This window comes from Osmia bicornis, chromosome 5 (assembly GCF_907164935.1).
Source record: "Osmia bicornis bicornis chromosome 5, iOsmBic2.1, whole genome shotgun sequence".
Lineage (NCBI taxonomy): Eukaryota > Metazoa > Arthropoda > Insecta > Hymenoptera > Megachilidae > Osmia > Osmia bicornis.
In genome coordinates this window covers 6,032,764-6,054,460 of record NC_060220.1, presented here as the reverse complement: position 1 = coordinate 6,054,460, position 21,697 = coordinate 6,032,764, and the positions used below count along the sequence as shown (strand labels likewise).

Below are 21,697 nucleotides of genomic sequence, written 5' to 3'. Positions count from 1 at the left end.
CTTCCCGCCACTTTGCGCGCGCACACGTCGCGACGCTTCGTTCCCCTCCGTCTCCCTACCACGCCGTCGGAATAGGCACTATCCCCTCCGATTGGCTGTCTCTTTCATCGACAACGGACCGTTTCCCCTCATGGGACCTCCCCACTATCGCGAAACGGGGCAACAAACTTCCGAGTGCGCGTAGGGCTTTCTTCGGGGACCTTGGACCCGATCGCGTGTGCGTGCGTATCCCTTGACCGCATGCAGACAGCCGCAGGTGTAGCTCGTTGAAAATTTACGCGAGCGTGGGTTGCCGCCGCGGAGAATCCGAGGATTCTGCGTCTCGTGTTTACGTCGACCTCAGATCGCTGGACCTTCCATAATTCCCTTTTTCTCTTCTTCTTCCATCTCTTTTCACGCAGAGATTGCCTTTTTTCTTACTTTCGCAAAGGTTTTTCACCGTTCTAATAGCAGGAAAGGAAAAACACCCTTATTCTGAGAATCAGGAAACCTAGGTGTAAATTGACCCTCGAATGACCCAGTTGAGAACCTCTTTGTGACGAACAATTTTCGGTCATCGTTCTATTGACTGACAATGATTAATCGCCATAAAGGGACAAAGTTGTCGCCTCGAGCGTATTTTTTTTCTCTAATGCGAATCGAAGGGAGAGAAATGGAGGAAGACGAATGAGGGAAATTAGTGTGTTGTCAATGCAACGTTTACACCAAGTCATTCGCGATCTTCATTATCGTCATAGAATTTTATATATCACCCACTCTTGCGATGTCTCTGAAATAATTCCCTGAACCAGCCATTCTGCTCTTATTTTCATTTCACTTTAAGCTTCGAATTTGATATGCAGCAACTTAACGCGTCATGTCATCAGATTCGACATCGTGTATCGTCAAGTTCCGTTTTTAATTATCGACGCTTGTTACCGTGTAAACAAGCGATCGCGGCGGTAAATGAAAAATTTCCATTCTGCCGTCGAGTGTGGCGGTGTAATTTAATATCGTAGTAATTAAAACGATCGACCGTGTGATTCATCAAGAACGACGACCCCGACGTGGTTGTCGTCGCCTCGGCGTCGTTGGTTGAATAGCGCGCGCGCGAACTTCTTTTTGAATGAGCTGGCTCGTATTTCGAATACGCATGCACGGCCTGTGAGAAACCCTTGCACCGGCGAACGTTGAAGAAGAAGGAACGAGTACGTGCGAACGGAACAAAACCGGGCCTTCTGGTAGCGGATGCGAAAAAGAAGGACAAAAGGGCGGGGGGGTTAACCTAGGAGATGGTTAGAGACGGAAGATGCCTAATGTCGATGGCGGTGTTTAGTCAAAGGGCCGTTTCATTCACCGGCTAAACGAGAAGATCTATCTTGCGTTCCCTTTCGTTTCAAGGCCAAACGCGAGCGTGCCCCTTTACCTATAAATCTACTGAATGCCCCGACTAACGGCCTCCCGTCATCTTCTTTTTAAGCGCCCACCCTCCCTTTTTCTGAACCCTTTCTCTCTCTCTCTCCGCTCGACCACCTTCTATCATTCGGAATCATTTGGCCCGTCGAAGAATTTTAATTAGGCGCTTCGTAATGCTTCGAACTTCACTTCGAGCCACCCCTCGGTTCGCTTTTTCTATCCTTGCCTTGCTACAGAAGACATCCGTGGATGGATTTTTAAATATAATCGTTCCTATTCGAATACTACGCGAATTTAATCTTATCCAGTCCCTAATTTCTGGAGGGTTGTATCATCGCGAAGTAATTTCTTTCTTCAAGAAAATGAATACCGTTCGGGAATAGAAATAGGAATATTATTATTTCTCTTAACCGATCGAAGAAGTTGAAGGTGGAAATCGTCATCATGGAGAAAGGCTATCGTTTCTTCGTTACTTTAATCACCGAATCGTCTTGGAGGCACGGACCACGTCCTCGGCTCCTCGTTCGTAATCCTCTTCAGCGACGAGTATCCCGAGTGAACAGCCATCGTCGTCCAATTTTCGCCGACGACCATTAGGTTCCTGCTGCTTGCTCTGCAGCTTGCTCGTTCGTCAAGGTCCGCAGTCCCGTGCCGTTCCTCGGCAATAAGAAATGAAGCGAGCCCCGAACAGCATTATAACGAGCTTCACGATGTCGCGCACGTATCGTCTCTCACCCTACCGGCTCCGTGAACGACCTTCTGGCTCGATCGTTCCTCTCCTGCTGTTTCATCGGCGGAACCCTTGTTTTCTCTCGCTCTTCGCCACCCTTCTTTAAGGTCTTGCGTTTTAAAAACTTACAGGCCACTCGCTCCTTTTTTCCCCCTTCTTCCTCCCTCGCGAATTCTACCCTTCCACCTCGGCGACGAGGCTGGAAAGCAAAAGAAAAAGCAAAAGCGGAGGGTCAACGACGGAAAAGGGGGGGTGGGGGGGCTGTTCGTCGAGGAAAAAAATTAAAGTTACCACGCGTACCATCCATCCATCTAACCGTGGTACCGAGTTAACGCAACATTATGTACTCGTTACGGTTGTCTGAAGTTAATGTAGGCGCAACGTGCCACTCGATCCTCGAGGGATTGCCTTTTTAACGACTAACAAACCACCCTTAGCGGGCGAATAAAAATTGCGGACCTTCGAGCCGCAGAAATGAAAACTGCCGATGATGAAATCGATAATGGCACCGATTATCCGTCGCTGTCGCGAGATTATCCGATCAGGGAGGATTAATCGTTCGCAACCCCTTCTTTTTTATCCTGACGTTACTTTTAATACGTTACTTTGATAAAAAAAAATTTGTATAATCCGAAAATTGCAGGATTTTAGAGTATAATGGGTTGGAACTCGAACAGTTCTTTTGCGATACTTTTATGTAAGGTTTTAGAAGTTTTAACCCTTTGGCGTATAATGAGGAGTCACACACGTGACACACTTTACAGTTCTGATTACGACAAAACTGAATAGTACCTGTGTTATAATTGAATTTGAAGTATAATTTCAATTAAAATTTGCACAGTTGGGAATTTGTAAATACAATATATACATAATATTTCAATTTCCATGATTTGTCTCAACATTACAGTATGGAGTATGTAGTTAAATGCAGATGCAAATGCTGAGAAAATGGTACGGCAACGGGTTAATATATTTTTTACGAGTCAAGGAGTAGTTTATAGTGTTGAAAATGGTACAGCAACATAGAGAGCACGTGTTCAGAGGAATGAACTTTATGATCTGTAAGCAGTCGCGGCTTGTAATTCACTCAACGTTCATTGACACGTTTTCTTAGCTGGATCAACGACCTACTGATTTCTACGCTTCTAACTTGTACGCATTGGACTCGCGAGTAGTATCGTTTCAAGTGACAAATTGCAAGTTTCATTTATTTTCTCTTGAACACAAGTAGCAACGATGATGACCAGTGGCAAAGATTCTCGGTTAAGTGGAACATTTATAGACAAATGACGATGTTTTAAAAACAATCGTCCTTCGTTCGATGGACATTGACGTCCCTATTTCCACGTTACATGCCAACTTGTTTGAGGATAAAAAGGAATAGAAGAATGAATAATTCAGTTTGACGTGGATTTTCTCTCGCTATTCACGTTGAACGCGATTTTAAACGGTTATTGACAATTAATGGACAGATTATGGGATTTGATCACAACATTCCTCTTGAAACTTACTTCAAACGCTTATACCGATCAATATAAAACATGACCATTGTTCACAATTTCATCAAAATTCTACTAAATATCTTTTATTAACGTCGAAAAGGATTTTGTGTATAACCGTTACGTTCAGTTGAAACTCTGTGTCTGATAACATACGGTCCGTATCCCCTTACTACTGCGTACTACTTGATCGTATCTTCCTCTTAATATGCACATGATTTTGAATCTACTAGACGATCTACATTGTTTTTTTTTTTAAATTAACAGGCTACCGAATAACGGGCCATATTCATGTCTACGATTCTATGCAAAAATTTCAAGTGTTTTATACGACTCATAAATCACGCAGATGTATAAGATAGGGGGTTACATTTCAAGCTATCAGGGAACCATCATCGTATGTAAACTTACGAGAAGTAGTTAGTTATAATTTTAAATTATATTTGTTATGCATAGTTACTTATTAATTTGAATTCTAAATTGGACAAATTGTGGATAGCGAGGGTTGAGGAAAATTCTCGGTGGGCCGATAGAGATTTGGAATTTAATTAATTAAAATTAAGGCCAATCGTGTTACTAATTGTAAGTCCCAGTTTGCCTCGGGTAACGCAATACAATCTGTTTTCTAGGACAAAACATCCGATTCCACGTGGTCCAGGTAACCGTAACGGTGTCACTTTTTTCCCTTATCGTTGGTAATTAATCGGCTCAAGATTAAATTCCTTCGCATTGTTTCCTCCAACTACCGAGACGGTAATTAGACGGTGAGCAACGAGGCAACGATATCCGTTACCGGTCGTACATCACGTAATCACCGTGCGTTTGACACTTATTACTGTGGGTTCGTGAACACGCTTCGCGATAAAGTTCACGAATAAACCATCGAAACGTACTCCGCTCCTGTTTTTCTTTACTCCAATCTACACCCTGTCGACGCTTCGACTGGGAAAACGCAACACTGCAATAACACGAGGCAACGATAATTTAAATTGTCGGATTCTTTTTTGTTCTCCGCTCGTTACAGGCGCCCTGCATAATCGCGTCGAGTTCCGTACCTCCCGAGGGTTCTTACGTTGTAATTTGCTCGGTGTAAACGAAATTTTACGTAATTACCCGACAGAAGCTCCGTTTCGAGCCCACCTTTCCTCTTTTCACAAGGAAAGCAAACTTCTTGCCAGGCTAATAATCCAAAGTTTCGGCTGGGCGTTAAGTAATTCGTTAAAACAAAGGTAATGAAGACGAAGACGCGTTAATTAGTGATCTTGTATATGCTACAAACCTATCGTTTGTTTCATCAAATGATGGTTCTTCCAGTTTAATAAAGTGAACCATTCTATAGCTAAGGTACAGTGTAGCAATGTTAAAAGTCATAAAGCGTCGTTTTTTCCTCGACGCAACTTCAAAGATGGCTGAAAAACAGAGTAATCGAATCGACACCCGTGCATTTTCTGTCCCGTAGACGAGATGCATACGTGAGTTGAACAGAGGGTGGACAAGAAATAAGGAAGGGGTGGTTGGGTTGGATGTTGGAGGTAAGGGGATCTAACGTCGGTCTGTCAAGCTGCAGCCTGCTGTAAGGGAGGAAAGAGAAGCTAGAAAGAGCAAGGGAAGCAAGGTGGTGGGTATAGGGGTTGCGAGACTGAACTAGGAACGGACGTACAGGGGTGTGACGGGGTGGTTGGCTGGAAAAGCCGCGGGCTCTGCTGGCGTGTGCACGACGGATACGTGCCTGGACTCCATTACAGCCTGGAACCACTCTTTTCTTCCGATAAAAATGAAAAAAACTGTTCTTCTCATACCGCCGCATCGGCCATCGTATCGGTAACTGCTTCGAGAACCGAGTCTATCATCCCCTCCTCGACCCTCATCTTGACGACTAGCCCTTTCTTCTTCTTCTTCTATGTCTACTTCTACTTCTACTTCTACTTCTCCTTTTTCTTCACTGTCGTGGCCACCCTTGAACCTAGCTTCTCGAGATACACTCCCATCCATAAGTCATGGGACACCTTGCTATTAGAATGAATCTGAATTACATTGTAGATTTAGTTCTTTATTTCATACCGAGTGTTCGGCAATAATTTTGTGTTTATTAACACATTTCTGGAATATGGAATAAGGATTTGGAGCTTGCTTTAAAATATGAATTAAATTCCTAAGCAAATTCTTATGTAGACACGTTGTAGATACGCATGCAGATTTGGATGTTATTTTATTTGAAACGTTAGGATGTTTAAAATATTTGAAATCATAAGGCGACCCATCACTTATTGACGGGGATGTACGTCCACCGCGGTCGAAGACACGTTCGTGGACTGTCGAATAGATCGACCTTACTATCGTGCGGTTGCACGTTCTCTGCCCTTCCTTTTGACCCTTTCTCTGTCTTCCTTCTTTATTTCACTTCGTTTTCCCCTCGCGTCTAATTCTTGTCCCCTGTCTGATGGCCGTGCATGCTTGGGATTTGGGCGTCCATTAGAGGGAGCTCGAATTAGTGGAAGGATAAAAGTTCTGTGTTCTTTCCTGATGAATTTACTCGAAGCAGAACGAATCCAAGAAATTATTTAGGAAGCAGAAGAAAAAAAAGAATAGCAATCTGAAAGAATTTTTTCCTTTAATCATAACGTCCGTCGTGAATAATTGATGTTGCATTTCCGTAAAGTTATTCGGCTGCGAGGAATGTATATAACGGTAGGAAATTTCACGAATGAAATTTGGAGGAAATCAAGCCTGTAATCTTCGGTTACTTAATACCAGGCATAAGAGATACGTTGGAGAGTAGTAAAATATTGAGATCGATCAGTCTCATTCAATACGTCAGCTCGTTGCTCGAAGCTACGAGTATTCCTCGTTCCTTTTTTATTTCCCTCGTTATTAATCGCGGGTCCGGTCCTCTCTCGAGCAGGTTATATTCCTTTGTCGAGCTCTCGAAGATATCTATCGAAGGGAAGGTTCGAGGATTGCTTTCAAATACGTACCTATCGATGCTCGAGGACACGTGTATACTTTCTTCCTTTATTTTTCTCCTCGCTTATATATACGTCTGATCCTTGTTTCCCCGTCAGCATTCGGTACGCGAACTTACCGGCTCCGTATACTCATAGGGATGATTCCATGGGATTTCTCGTGTTCCGACAAAAGTGGATTTACCAACGTCGATGCCGTGAATAAATCTCCGTTCCTCGACTTTTAAACGTCGCTTATCGTCTTACGCGCTTTGCCTCCCTATTTAATACTCCTCCATCCCCCTTGCATTTTTATCCCACCCTGTTTTTCTTACGTTCGCCGACGTTGCTACTCCTCGCGACTGCCCTCGAGGAATAACGTCCCCTGAATGTTTTCCTACCTTATCGTGCCGTATTTCCATCGAGTTGTTCGAGATTTCCGTTTGAAGGATAGCGTATTGGATGACTGCGGGATGGCAATATTTCCGTTCCTCTGTATATTGTTTGAAATATGCTTTTGAGTTGTACGAAGGGTGATCCGTAACTGGTGATATAAATAATAGATAATCGTTTAATTTATAAGAAAAATTGTTCCGAGAGAGAGTTGGGTCAACAGTCCTAAAAATTTGTCGCTTACAGACTTTGTAATTACATTTCTTTTACAATCTCCCTGAAAGCGATCATCGTCCCCTTTTCTTCTTCTCTTTCCAATTAAATACACCTATTTTCCCCGGGCAGGGTTTCCTTATCAGCGTCTCGAGATACGTTCCGTATAGACGTGTTTCCAATAGAGCGACGGGACGTTTCCCTTCGCGATACGTACGCGTGCTTTGAGCCGTTCACCCTCTCTATCTGCGATTTCACCATCCCCGTATCCTGTTTTCAGGAACGTCTTCGTGCCGGGATGTCGTCCGACGATTCCCCCGTTCGATATTTTATTCGCCGCGAGAAAACGTACATCGAACGAGGCAATTACTCTTTCCGGCTAATTGCTCGAACGTCGCATTAAGATTCATATGGTAGCGTTCGAGAAACAATTATTTACAGGCTCGGGCGATCGTTAACTCGCGGCACGAGCACAAGCGTGTAAGAAACAGCCGATCGGAGAGTAATTCATAAATCTTCGAGCAAAGCGGCTCGGCTCGGCACGGCATCGCGCCGCGCTGCACCGCGCTTGCTTGGTCTTTTCTAATTGTACGTTTCCAGAGACGTGGCAGGGATCACGAAACTCTCTCGACGCGGTTACACACTTAACACCTCGCGCCGCCCCTAATGATCTAATAAATCTTCCTGTCGCTCCGTCAGACGTCGCTTGTTTCCTCGCCGTGAACTACGTATTAATTCGTTCCGGCGTTTTCCGCGTTCGAACCTCGCGGTGTACACCGCACAGTTATCCTTCCCAGGGAGAAAAATCGAGATAAGGTAACGGGGTAATTAGTAAAATTCCTAATAACTTGGAATATTAATTAAGGTTCTGTTATAATTCACGCGTCGATAAATAATTCATGGTATCTATCAATCGGTTATCGAACGTCGAAGAGTGGCCATTGGTGTACTCGTTACGGTTTTATTTTGGTGGTCCATTGATTGACGTACGTGGCTGTGACGTTCTCGATTTCGCGTCGTTTTCAACGAAATATTCCCGATTGACATTTGGGTCGAATAGAAATATCACGTTCGCGAGCGGCCACGAGCGGATGTGACGTTGGTACAGGAATAACCGGCAGATAACGGATCACCGTGAAATCAGGTGGTACGTTTTATTGGAACACTCGCGGACGAATATCTTACTACGGATTTAGAGACGTGATTGATAAAGCCGGATGAAACGAACCGAACCGAACCGAACCGGCTACAAACGAGGTTCTTTTAATATCTGCCGAACGATACGTAAGTTCGCACAAATGGTACCGTCATTTTTCACCCCTGTCTCCTTCTCTCTCTTCCTTCGAGTAAATTAGCGAATTGTATTATACTGAATCGGGCAGTCCCTCGTGCGCAACGCTGATTTATTCGACGCCGATTTTTTGCAGCTTCGAGGCGAATTAATTCTGACGCGAGAGAAATCGCACGCGTGATGCACCACTCTGCCCTGCAGCGACCTCCTTCCGCGACGCTCTTCACCGTTTATCTTGACCATATTCGCGCGTGCTTTTTTAGTATTTTTTTAATTTCGTAAATCAGACGACGATTGTTAAAGGTGAATGTTTAATTGCCATTTTTCCTTTCAAACTACCCGCTAAAAAGTAATAATAAAAAATATCAATTTCTTGTTTTATGAAGGGAAAATTGTACATAAATTCCTTGTAGAATCTATTTTGTGTTTAACAATTTTCACTAATTATTAATAGTCGGCATACTAATAATCGCTATCCTAATGTGTCTGACTAATCTCGTCTGTTTTCACTGGAGCTGTCAACGCGCGAATCTAGGAAAGAGAAGTTCCAGGCAACCAAGAAACATATTAATCTTACTTAACTTCTCGACGTAGCACTTAATTGAAAGTAATTTCCCGTGTATGCACATTGTTTTACGTTGCTGAGGTTAAAGTTTGCCGGCATTAAAATTAAGAATACAATTGAACTGGTAATTGAACCCTTTGAGATATGCCCTAAGGACGTGGAGTAGGCCAGTCCTAACTGAGCCTTAGCTCAAGCCTGATATAGCCGAAGCAGAATCTGTAGTCGCGGTTGAAAGCCAGGCCGAGGGCTGAAGCGAAGCGAGGCGAGGCGAGCGAAGAGCGTACAGGAAATAGCAGGAAGCCATTGGATCGTAGACGAGGCGATTAAACGGCTGCGTGCCGTTCGAATTCCTCGTCGGCCGAGTTACCGCTCACCGTCTACGGTAAATCCCATATAAAAGCGGTGCAACAAATATTTTCATACCCTTCTCTTGGCCCCGTTGCCGTCAACTTATCGCACGAAATTCCTCTAACCGGAGCACGCACACGTTCGTCTTTACCTCCGGTGTAATTAGTAGCTCGTTACCGAACGGTACGAAGGTTTTTGAACTCGCGATCAAGAGCAAAAGAAGAATGTTTCGGTACTTCCTCTCACGGACATCCGCGTCGTCGCTTCCGTTATTTTATCAGAAAACACAAACCCAGATGAAAGCCTTTCGCGATTTTCTATCGGTCAGACGTACCTGAAGAAAGATCGACCGATGGAAAAACACACGGGACAATACCCTTTTGTGGCCCGCGGCAGGATTTGCGAAATTTATTGGCCGGTGTCACTTTAGGAATTATTGGGACATTCGTACGTCTCGCGTGTGGCTATGGAAGAGGAGATTGGAGATCGTGTTTCCGTTCGGAGAATCCAAAGAAAGACGTTTTGCGAACGATCCTTCTTTCCCCTTTCGATGGTATTTTTCTTCGATTCCTTGAAAGCTAGAAGGCAAAAGGATCAACCGGCAACGTGCAGGATCAACGGCCACATTGTTGAAACTCGACAATGGCGGCGTTAAAAAATTCGCAAAAGGGAAGCGAACCGAAAAGTGGTCGTGTTGAATTTTGGATGAAATTCTATGGAAATGCATAAGATAAACGATGAATAAGCAAGACAGGTATTATCAAATATGGGTAGTTTCTCATTCTCAAAACTGGCCAATTTGTCGGAAGCGACAGCGATTTCTCCTAAACTTGGCGAGTAAGCCGAGCGAAGAGCTTCCGTCCAGCCATTCTAAGATTGAAATTAATTATTTCTCGAGAACGTGACGAGCAGATGGCCAGAAAACGCCAGGTGTCACGATGACACGACGATTTCGTCGTGTTGAATGCGATTACCAAAGCAGAGGCGAGTTTTCGTGCGACAAACAGCTGGAACAGGGGGATTTCCTTTCGATTTTATCGCGTCTCGTTTTGCTTTAAAATCGTCCTCGCATTAACTCCAGATATACTCTTGACTTTTACTTCCCTCCTCTCTTTCCTGCTTTCGCTGCACCTGCGAATTTTCGCCGACGATTAACGCGATGGAATTTTAGATCTCTCCCAGATGTCTCGGTTGCTTCATGCTACGAATACCGAATAAAGGCGAACGAACGACGATGAGACGGATGAATTTTCTAACGTTAATTTATTAGAAAGAAAAGTTATTCGATTCCTTTGAAGGACTGAAATTTCCTCTAATTCAGATACCGTTACATCGCTCGCGTTCTTCGCTGTGGCCGCGGCCGGTTGCGGGAATAACATTTCGATGATCGATCGGCGATCGCGGTTAAGAGGCGTATTAATTGCCCGTCGATCGGTACCTCTAATTACCAGGCTGCACCGCGCGCGCTGATTAATTACCACCGGCTGCCCACGGCTGCTAACCAAAGTGAGATCGATGCACGCTCTCGAGATATTCTCTTTAATTCGACTGGATTCGAGTGATTATTTTTTCTCTCGTATACCGTCCATCGATTTCTTTTCGAATATCAACTATTCTCGTTAACGAAGAAGAATAAAAAAAATTTTGCAACATCGTCGGGTAAAATTTATTGTACATTTTGCTTCGATTTCTCCAGGATATGGAGCGATTTTCGACTCGCAGGGAACACCGGTTTCCGTCGTGCTACGCCGATTACGCATTTACAGGTAATTTAGTATTCACTAGAGGGGTAGACGAGCATCCGTGCCGATTCCCGTCAAGAAGCCGCGGGTATGCGAAATTTAATTAGCGCTATCGTCACGATATGCTTGTCCTTAACTCGAAAATTTCACCACGTACCTATGCACCATGAAGCCTACGTCGGCGGGCAACGGCCGGAACAATCTGCCTGTAAAAGAGCGACCGCGTAACCGGCGATTAAATAACGAATTCTGCGAGACGAGCCCTTTCAAGCCTGGCCAATTCGCGGCTAAATTGTAATAAAAATGTTGCCGGAGATAGCGATCGGAACGAACGTTCCGACTTGACTTTCAGGCCCTCCTTTAATTCGCCTCCGTTAATGCTTTCATTAATTTCAAGGAAAGGAAGGATATGAAAAAAAAAGGAAAGAAAGATGTACCAGAGATACATCGAGCGATTTCGAGTGCCCCTTTTAAGGCATCCTTTTTCGTAAAATTAACCGTGATTGTCTTGTTAACTGGCAGTTACTTGTTGCGCTTAAAATGTTCTTTCTTCGCTACTTTCTTTTTCCCTCTTTTTTCAATGGATTGGTTCAACGATCGAAGATATTTCAAACGACGGTTAATTTATACGTGTACATTTTATTATTATTCGTAGTATAAAAAATATTTCAAAGAACAGTGTTATTTATAAGATCGCTCGAAGGTTACATCGTTGTCTTACTCCTGTTGGGTTTTGCGAAAACAAGTGGTTCCAACCTTGAGACGAGCCACTCTGTAATCCTAATATTTACTTTGCTGAAACAAACAATCATTTTTTCAGATAATCTTTCGTCTCGTCGAGGCTGCAATTATTTTCAACGACCCAATTAGAGTGCTTATTTTCGAACAACATTAATCCTGAAAATGCGTTGGTAAAAGATTCCTCTACGTCTGGAGTATGCACTTCGATAAACAAATTGACGAGTATGAAAAGTCGAATACTCTAACATATGCTAGGCATAATGCGCGTCTCGACGTTTGCATTTCATTCAGCGGTACTCCACGTTACGACGAGGAGGAAAGTAGCTTACCGGGGGAAAATAAAAATTGGTCGACTTAAAACGCTCGAACGCTGCAGAGGGTTATTTCAACGGGCTAGATGGCCAGTCATTTCTCCGACAGGATCCTGGAAAATTATGTGAAAACACATACACGTTGCACGTAGTAGCTTGAACGTTTGTCATCGCGACATAAATACGAACAATTTTCGAGCATACGACTCGCCGAGCTACTCGACTCGAGATTTTATTCAAGGATTTATCCTTTCGACCATCGACGAGTACCATCTATGTGAAAAGATCGTCACGCGCTTCTTCCCTGATCGAAGTGCAAGTTCACGCTAGTTAATGCTAATCTTACAATTATCCAGTAATCCTTCTGCAGGGGAGAGTGAAATTGTTCGTTTGTATAATAATATTTCCACTACGTTCTTTCTGCTCTTTCTTTTGGAAGCCGAAGAAATACCACGACTTACGGAACAATAGAGAAGGATTACCGAGTCGTTCGATTGCCAAGTTCGTTCTACGATCGGGACCCTTGGCATTCGATTTATTAATTCAGTGAATTTACCGAAGCTTCTTGTAAATACAACTTCTGTGGTACAGAGAGATACCATTGATGGCGAAAGAATATAGAAATATACGATGGTTAAGCATAAATGTTGACGTTCTAGGTAGAAGAATCCAGGGCAATGGCCGGTAGTTTAAGCTACTAATATATATTCCACGAGTATATCGTCGGTCTGTGTACTGAATGCCGTATTCAAGGTTCCTCACTGGAATGTCACGTCGTTGCTCAAAATGCTCGTTTTCAACCTGGAACGCGATCATAGAAAATGGTCCGCAAAAGGCACTCGGGCAATTTTTTCTCCTTCGCGATATACTATAATTTAGAGAATTTGGAAAATGCGTCGATGCGCGTCAATTTGAATACCATTGACGTACGAGCGTGATGGGTTCGGGTTTCTGAGACACGCGGGTCGGAGGCGTCGTCGTCGTCGTCGATCGGGCGTCCGGTGCATGCAAAAGTGCCACGTGTTTTGCGCGAAACGTGCTCGCTGGAAGTTCATTAGCACCGCCACGCGCCAATGGCCAGGGCCGTTGCACGCTGGCGCCGAGCGAGCGGACGAAGAAAGGGACGTGTTCGCCAGGATCGAGCGTGTAAGAAAGAATTCTTAACGCCGTTCGCACGTGACCGTCTTGACGGGAATTCACGCTCATCAAATTCTTTCCCTCAGAAATATTACGCTTCGCCAACGCTCCTTTGGCTCTCCTCGGGGAGAGACCTTCGTCCTCGCTTTGTGCGTGACATTTTTTGTCTATGATCGTTTTGGAGATAATCAAATGTAGCTGAAACTTTAGGGGCTCGTTTTACCCTCTAAATATGAAAACGGGCCAAAATAAAAAACACGTATATCTTATTTTTCGTTTCTTTAAAACATATCCAAAAATCAAAGCTATCGGAGGCGGACACCCAAAAAACTTTCCTCGTTAGAAATCTTTTTCTCTATCTTTGGATCTTCCTGGCTCAATGCTCCCTTTTATCAAATTTTAGCTATTACTGTTTGAGATTGAAAATGTCCCCTTTACCAGAGCTCGATCGCCTAATTAACTTTCTGCGAGTTTAAAATAAAAAATGATTAGTACGAACAACGTGTCGCATATTGGCCAGTTTATGAAATCGGATCCGAACGCGATATTTCGAGCGCGTTATTAAATTTAACGCCTGTCTGATGGTAAAACAACAACGATTAACTCTTTCTCTCTTGTTTGTTTCAGTCAGAGGAATGCGGGACACCGGAGGATTCGGCGGTTAAGGTAGGACACATGAAATATTAAAGTATTTATTTGAAAAAGTACACTAAATGTCTAATTTACAAATGATCAAAAGTCGTTATTGTTATCTCCTTCGCGGAGAGCCAGATTTCATTCTTGGTGCGTGGAAATTGCAATGCATTCACAACGTAAGAATGCACCACCTTCTTTCTTCCACCGTGTCCTTTTCACTTCCGTCGTATCGTTTAACCGATTTATATTAAACATACGAGAGCAGACTCGTGGGCTCGCGCACGTACGTGTCTGTGGTGAATGCAATTACGGGTGCATCGATGTCGAAACTAGGCCAACCCCTAAGAGTGCCCTCTCTTTCCATGTAGCTGCGGGGGTGGAAGTCTGCTAACTAGACGAGACGTCGAGGGGGGAGAAGTGTTACGTGCAAACGAGATTGCGTACGTTTGTGAAAGCAGCCGTTTGTGGCTGAGCGAGGGGTTGAATATTCCCTGTTAAATGTGTTAGATGAATTAATTCAATGATTTTATTTTTTATTCATGTCACTTTTTACGAGATAGCTCAAATTTCAAAGAATTCCCAGTTAATCTCGTAAAGCGCGTAATAGGTAGGAACAAGCATCGAAGCGGGTTATCGTCCCGAGGAACTTTGTATCTCGGCCGATTTTAGGCGAGTGCATCGTTCACCGGAAACGAGGCTTAGCGACGTTCTTACCACCCCTTTCGTCGAGGCCTTCAATTACTCGAGGGACGACACGACACCCGTTCCGACCTTCCTATCCTCGGCGAGTAGCGAGGCTGACGTAAAGTATGACGCGCGGAGTAATTTTAATTACGCGATGCAGCAGGCCTGAATTGTTGCTACCGGGAGCTTCAGACATATTGGACTAATTCACGTCATTCGGGCGACACTTATTAAACCCGGGAATGCCGTCAGCCTTAATCCTCGTAGAATGCAAGATGAGCTGCGCGGAAAGGGTAGGAAAGGGTAGACGGTGAAACAGAGAGACCGTGAGAGGACGTGATAATCTCTGAACCGAGTCGTACTCGCAAAGTCCCGAGCAACTTCTTCCGAGTCCTTCCGCCTCTTCCATTCTACTTTCGAATAATAGAACCGCCTAGTAGATTTTCATTCGAGAATAGACTCGCCGCTTGTTTGTTGTCGCGAACTTCTCGGCTGACCTAATACTCAAAACGGACCTTACGAGGGCGAAGAAAGAAATGAAAACGTTTTCTAGTCGAAACGATCGAGCATAGTAACGGCGTCGGTGGCAGATTAAAAGGCCATCATCGTCGGGGAAAAGAGCGGAGGCCCGTAATAATTGCACTGCATTGGGCCACGGTAACGAAGGCGAAACAAAACGCTGCACGATATAATCGATGAATAATAATCGACGCGTACGTCGTTATCGGGCGAGGATAACGAGCGCTATCGTTAAGTTTTAATGAGCGCTAGACCTAAATTAATATAACGATCCTCACGCGGACCGTGACGGCCCGACGCGCCGTTGAAGTCCCGTGACGTGACACGCTGACCGCACCCGACCCGGACGATATTACTTTCCCAGCCAGCGACGACCCGCGTTTCCATTAATGCCCGACAATCGTCGCAATTATCTGTGAATTATTAATTAATTGCCGTGCCGGTTGCCGTGAGCCTCGTTAACCTTCGGTCAGCCCGAATGTTTGCGGCTGTTTCACGTGTCAATTTCGGTTTCCATCTATTCATCTTCCAATTGCTTTCTGTTTGCCTTACCGAATCCTCCGCTTCGACGGAAACAAATTTTAGGGACAGAAAAAATGATTTATTGATTAGAATAAAGAACGTGTTATTAAGTGGAATAGGACACAGACCAGTCCAACATTGTCTGACAATTGATTCGCCTTCTGATTAAGAATCCCTCCGTTCGATAAGTCACGCAAACCCGCTCGTTGGTTATAACGTAGATAACAAAGATTAATTAAAGGATCATCCCTTGGAACGGCGCGTACGCATCTTCGTCATCGATGAAACAGCCTCGCTAATTGGATATAATTAGCGCGTTGCTCGTTCGACTCATCAACCCCGTGCCACAATCTTTGACAGACCATACGAACCACCTCGAGTAGTTCAAAGAGGTGGAAAAATAATTGGTTTCGAGGAAAGAAAATCCAGTAACGCGGTATTGTTTTAGAGCAGCTGATTCATTAATTTGACCGATCGCAATAGGAGAACATCGTCGAATCATTGCAAGCTACCAGCAGGTGTCCTTTCGTGATCGTATCTCCCGCTGTTTCATAGCACTCGGTATAATATTTTCACCGAAGAAAGTTGCTCGGGAATTCGTTACGGTCTTAAAGAAATCGTCGTCTAAAAATCTTCGACCCCGAGCATCATTACTCCCCGGTGTACTTCACTCGATGAAAGAACGCTCGGTTTAATTGAATCGAGGCGTGGTGGTGCGAGCTTGCAAATAACAGCAGACACCGTGGAACGATTCGAAACGGCAGAAAGAAGATTCTATTGCGACGAGACGAAGGGGAAAGAAGTGGAACTGGAAACGGCCAATGAGCCCACCTCGAGACGCTTCTTCGAGGTTGGGCACGCAAGTCTGCGCTAACATCAGCCTTCAGACGCCGTTTCCGGAGGGAAGGCACCGACTTCCCTTCTTCTCCACCTCGTACGCTCGATCTTGTCCCCCTTTTTCCTGTATACATGCATGGCTAAGTCCCGTGGCACCGGTCTATACTGTTGAGAAACTTTTCTAGCCTCGTTTCAACGTTCATTTTCGTTTTTAACGCGTTCCATGATGCGTGGCCCATTAGGACGAGTCTCCGCCGCGATAATCGTTCGAATCTTTCAGCTATTCGCTTGGCAACTTCATCAGATTTTTTGAATTATTATGAATTTCACGGGACACGAAGTGTATTGAAAATAAGAGTTTCATGTAAGACGAATTACGTGCAACCTAATGGCGTATCGAAGTCGCGAATGATAGGAAGAAAAAATAATAATGATAGACAAGGATGAAATTCCGACGTAGATACATTTATCTAACTTCTACGTTAGGCAGTAAGTGTATAGTATGATTCGAGCTTCAACCGATGATGGATGTTCGTATGGGTAGACGGGTAGAATGAAGTTTGACTACGCTATAAACAGATCTGACAGCTTTGGGATAGAAATGGAATTACGAAATCGGAAGTTGCTGGTGCAACGACCATGTTGGTAATGCAATTCTACTCTCATCTTTGTGTAGAACAAGCTATTCTTGTTCTACGAATCGTCGTGTAAACTTAGCAGATGTTTTCTTCTGTCAATTCAAACACGTTTCCTGTGGTTTCCATTAAAATCACGAGCTAACTGATTTTCCCTCGTTGAAAGGATAACATTGACTGTTACCGATGAGCTCATCGACGAAATAAATTTATAATTGGTAATTTAACTCATAAGCTAAGAAATTGGACGCTTATAATTTGAATAACAATTATCATAATATAAGTCAATTTTCATTGTGCTAGTCAAAGTGTTAATTTTTCCTAGCTTCTAATTTTCTTTGACGGCGCAAACAGATAATGAAGCATTGGTAACGTCTATTCATGTCGCGACACATTATTAGAAGACAGACAGACGAATAAAAAAAAATATTTAAAAAAGAGGAAAATGATAGAGAATAGTTCGCTCAGCTTTTTTTCTCGGTCGAGCCCCAGCAGGAGGGGGGGATCTGGCATACATAATTCATGAAGAGGCTTGCGGCGAAGTTAGTTGACATAACCGCGGCGTAACGCGTCGTAATGTGTCATAATGTATAATAATGCATCGTAGCCGGGTAGCGTAATGCATGAAAATGGTCCAGCCGCGGAGTGGCTTTCTTTATTTCATTGCTGCCATTAAACGCGGTGTGATTTCCTGCTGGCACCGGTGCCATATACCGTTCTAATCTAATTTCGTGGCTTGCTCGTGCAATTATTGCTCAGCCCCCTCTCTCTTCTACACGTGAAAAGATCCTATACGATACGTCGGTTTAATGGCTATTATTAGGACCGTACGAAACGTATCTGATCGAAATTTCGGAAAATTATTTCTCTTTATTAACATACTACTGGGAATTTTCGGAACGTTCCGAATTGTTAAGGATTTATTTTCTCTTCTTTGTTTATTCTGAAAATCTGCTATTTGAATGGAACGACAATGGTGCCAGTGATCGTTAAACGTACCGACACACAGAAAATTAGCGTTTATCAGGGGTAAATCTAGATTATAGCGAAGAGCTGGGGGGTGTCGGGCTTTACCCGGTCGCGACGACAAACAGCTTAGAATAATTTAGACGTCCGTCGGATAGAGAGCGAACGTTTAATAATGCGTCTCTGTGACGATCAAATACCGCTTGAAAATACAATATTGAACCATCAAACGATGGAGATTTCTAAGCGAGACTGTGCTAGTGATTTCGCAGCCGAGCACAAACGCCATGTCTGACAAATCACAGAGAGAATACTGGTGGAACATTGATTACCTACTCGAAAATTGGAGGGCAGACTACGGTTCCACAACCGTACTAGGAAATTTGATAGTTACTTCCTTTTTCTTGAAGAAATTTAAGATATTTAAAAAAAGAAATCAAGAAAAATAAACTCGAGTTATATAACAATATTTTGATCCACTGCGAATTAATTTCACGTGAACAGACGTTCGAGTTCTTTTAAGTAGATCGATGACGCGAGTAGTCAGACATCTGTGATCACTCGAGACAATTAATCAGGAACAATTTATTCGTTCAACGTCGGTCGCGACTATCGTTGGTAAAAATAATCTTATCTCGATGAAGAAACAAACTTATTGTTTGGTTAATTTTTCAAACGGCTGTTTTGATAAATTGTTGCTCGCACGGTTTCGCGTATAAAAGCGACCGCGAATAGTTTTGACACGCGACACGCTCGGTGTCCACGTGAGCGAGAAAACGCGTCGCAAACGTCAACGATGACACGGTTTCTTAAAGAAGAAACTAAAGTCCCTGCCACGTGCGTGACACCAATGGAGAACGTGGTGCAACGTATACACGAGAATACACGACGTGTATTCTTCGTTACTGTACGAAAATTCATGGCACAGTACAATTTCTCCTCTTCTTCCTTCCGCCTTATCTAACAGCTTACGCAAAATAGTTTCTCCTTTGACTGGTGCGATTACAGAGATTCTGCTTGATAAAGTGTTAATACGAGACCCTGGTGAAAGTTCTGATCGAGTTTTCATGAGAACAGAACGTTCACCGTAGTTTAGTTTATTAATTAAAATTTTAACGAAGCTTCAGTGAACGCTCATACTGTAGAGAATGTCTCTGTGGCACAGTATCGTTGTAGAGTTTGTAAAAATACGTGTCAACGTTGATCCGCCTTATTTCAAAACCGTGTCATCGCAAATGGAATTTTCCCGATAATTTTATACCTGAAAACCTTCTTTCGTCGAGCTATCAGTCGCGTGGACGTCGCGGCCGGATTTCAATTTCGCCGATTAGCAACATTTTTGCGCTCCGAGCAATAATCCATAACCTTCCCTCTCAGTTTTCTTCGCTCGCCTCGATTACAAAGCTGTAAGCGATCTTTTGATAGCGCGGATACTTTTAGAGCGGCGAGTACTTTCTCACGTATATAGAATGTCCAACCCTCGGACGGCGGACCATATAGAGAGCCACAATTTTAATTTCATTTTTTATTTCATAGTGCTTTTATTTTCTAAATTTTACACTGCTCTTTTAAAAATTATTCCTACAATATACTTCTCGATAATTAAAATAGCTATCATATTTGATTTATAGACTTTAACCCTTTGACTTTAAGCTTGAACGTTCTGTGTGTACGTGATAACACATTTCTCAGTTTGTTCTTTCATTTTTTTTTCTTTTTCAGTGTTTTGTTACATCATTATAATGTGATAATATATGGTGTGTAATTAGTAATATGCGTCGATAACTTTTATTTGATTATAATTAGGATATACAGGAAATAATCTATGGACGCAGATATGCGTCCACAGTCTGCACTGATAGCTTTCATCGGACGCATATGGGCGTCCATAGCGGTCAAAGGGTTAATTTAAGAAAATAAGTATAACTCACGAGTGTAGAGTGCAATAGTGTCGTTGATAGTCAGTCAGCATGCGGAATATGCGACATGCATACCCGTCGGCTACGACGAAGCTGACGATTCGCGTTGTCCGTTCTATTAATATGCCAGAAACGCGTGCTATAAATTCTATTCCAAGCCACCCCCGCAGTCAGCCTTGAGAGGCAAGGACAATCGATCTAGCACCCTTGTTACGTGCTCGAACTTCCTACGTTTTAGCGTCACCGATCGTCGCGATTCTTTTTCAAATATTCACCTTCTCGCTCGTCCATTGGCCCTCCGACGCCTACTTTTTTTACACGATCGCCACGGTGAATTGAAGTTTTAATTTTCATGAAAGTCGCCCGCTATAGCATCGAGCGTTTTTTTTTTTTTTCTTTCAATTGAGATCGAGCCGCAGATTGACGAGGTGGACAGCCCGTCAAAAATTTTCTCCACCCGTCGCGTTCTACGGCAATTCGGTTAAAGGGGGCGCAAAAATTATGGTGAATCGGGTAAAAAATTTACGAGAACGATTTTTCGAGCTTTAGCTGAACGCGTCGGCTCGAATTGACGCGGTAAACATACGTGTTCTATCAAGGATTTTATTTTACGAGCCTGATATGTTGGATAACACAGATTGCCGCATAAAGTTATCGTTTTCCCTTTTTTGGCGAAGATTTTTCATGAAAAATTTCATCTGTAACGGATGATCATCTAGGAAATAATAAAAAAAAAACAAATAGAGAAATCTCGTCTACAAATGATCCTTTTTATTTAAATCCTTTTTACACATTTCACTCGTCAGGGTGGTTTTCAATTATACGGTCTTAGTTTAACCCAATAAGCGAATATGGGTCATAAAAATATAACATCCTGTACAGTTAACACTTATCAACATTTGACAATACAAATATTCGAAAAAGATTTTTTATTTACAATCAATAACCCAGATAATGATCGATCGATCAAAGTAATCGGATGATCGATCCCGCCTCTTTGCCCCGCGCCGTCCACTTTTGTATCCCCGAAATGGATGACGATGCAACGTGGAAAATCGCGGTGCGTACAGGATCGAAAGCGAATTACCGATGCCTTTGACAGAGTCCATTAGCATCGACTAGAGCAGCAATCGAAACACGCGAATCCGCTCACAAACTACATCAGATTTGACCTTCCCTGTCGTAGTTTGCGTGCGCTTTCACCCGTGTACGTGCACACCGGATTATACGCTTACGTACGGGTGTACAGAGAAGAGGACACGCGTGTCTGCACGCATCGGGCGGGAAACACCATGGTAAAACGGGGCCTATTTATAGCGAGCCCATGACCGTACGAGCGAGGCTTCAATTAGCGAGAGTAACCGCAATTTGCTCTTAGTACTTGAGCAGCCGGGCCGCTGCTCAATGATAGCCCCGATCACGGCCAATTTGTTGATGAATTTTCGTATAATGGCAGCCCCTCCGTTAATTACATAATGCCACGCTTCGGCTGGAAAAGTTAACGGTGGTCCTTGATGCCGGTCATCTCTACGTTTGGCCACGCGAGTCGCTGTTACCCGTTTAATTACTCCTCGATCTTGCTAATAACGTTGACCACTCGGATTACTTGGCTCGCATTACAATGATTAAAATTGATTTCTGGCTGCCTAGCCTCGCTTTAGACACCGACACG

At 43.6% G+C, this 21,697-nt stretch overlaps 1 protein-coding gene across 1 annotated transcript in view; it reads left to right on the top strand.

Moving 5' to 3' along the window:
* Positions 1–21,697, top strand: part of LOC114875379 (3-phosphoinositide-dependent protein kinase 1) — a 313,058-nt gene that overhangs the window by 101,794 nt on the left and 189,567 nt on the right. Inside the window, exon 3 of the mRNA XM_046285954.1 lies at positions 13,935–13,973. Within this exon, the coding sequence (XP_046141910.1) occupies positions 13,935–13,973 (39 nt within the window). The remainder of the gene's footprint in view (positions 1–13,934; positions 13,974–21,697) is intronic.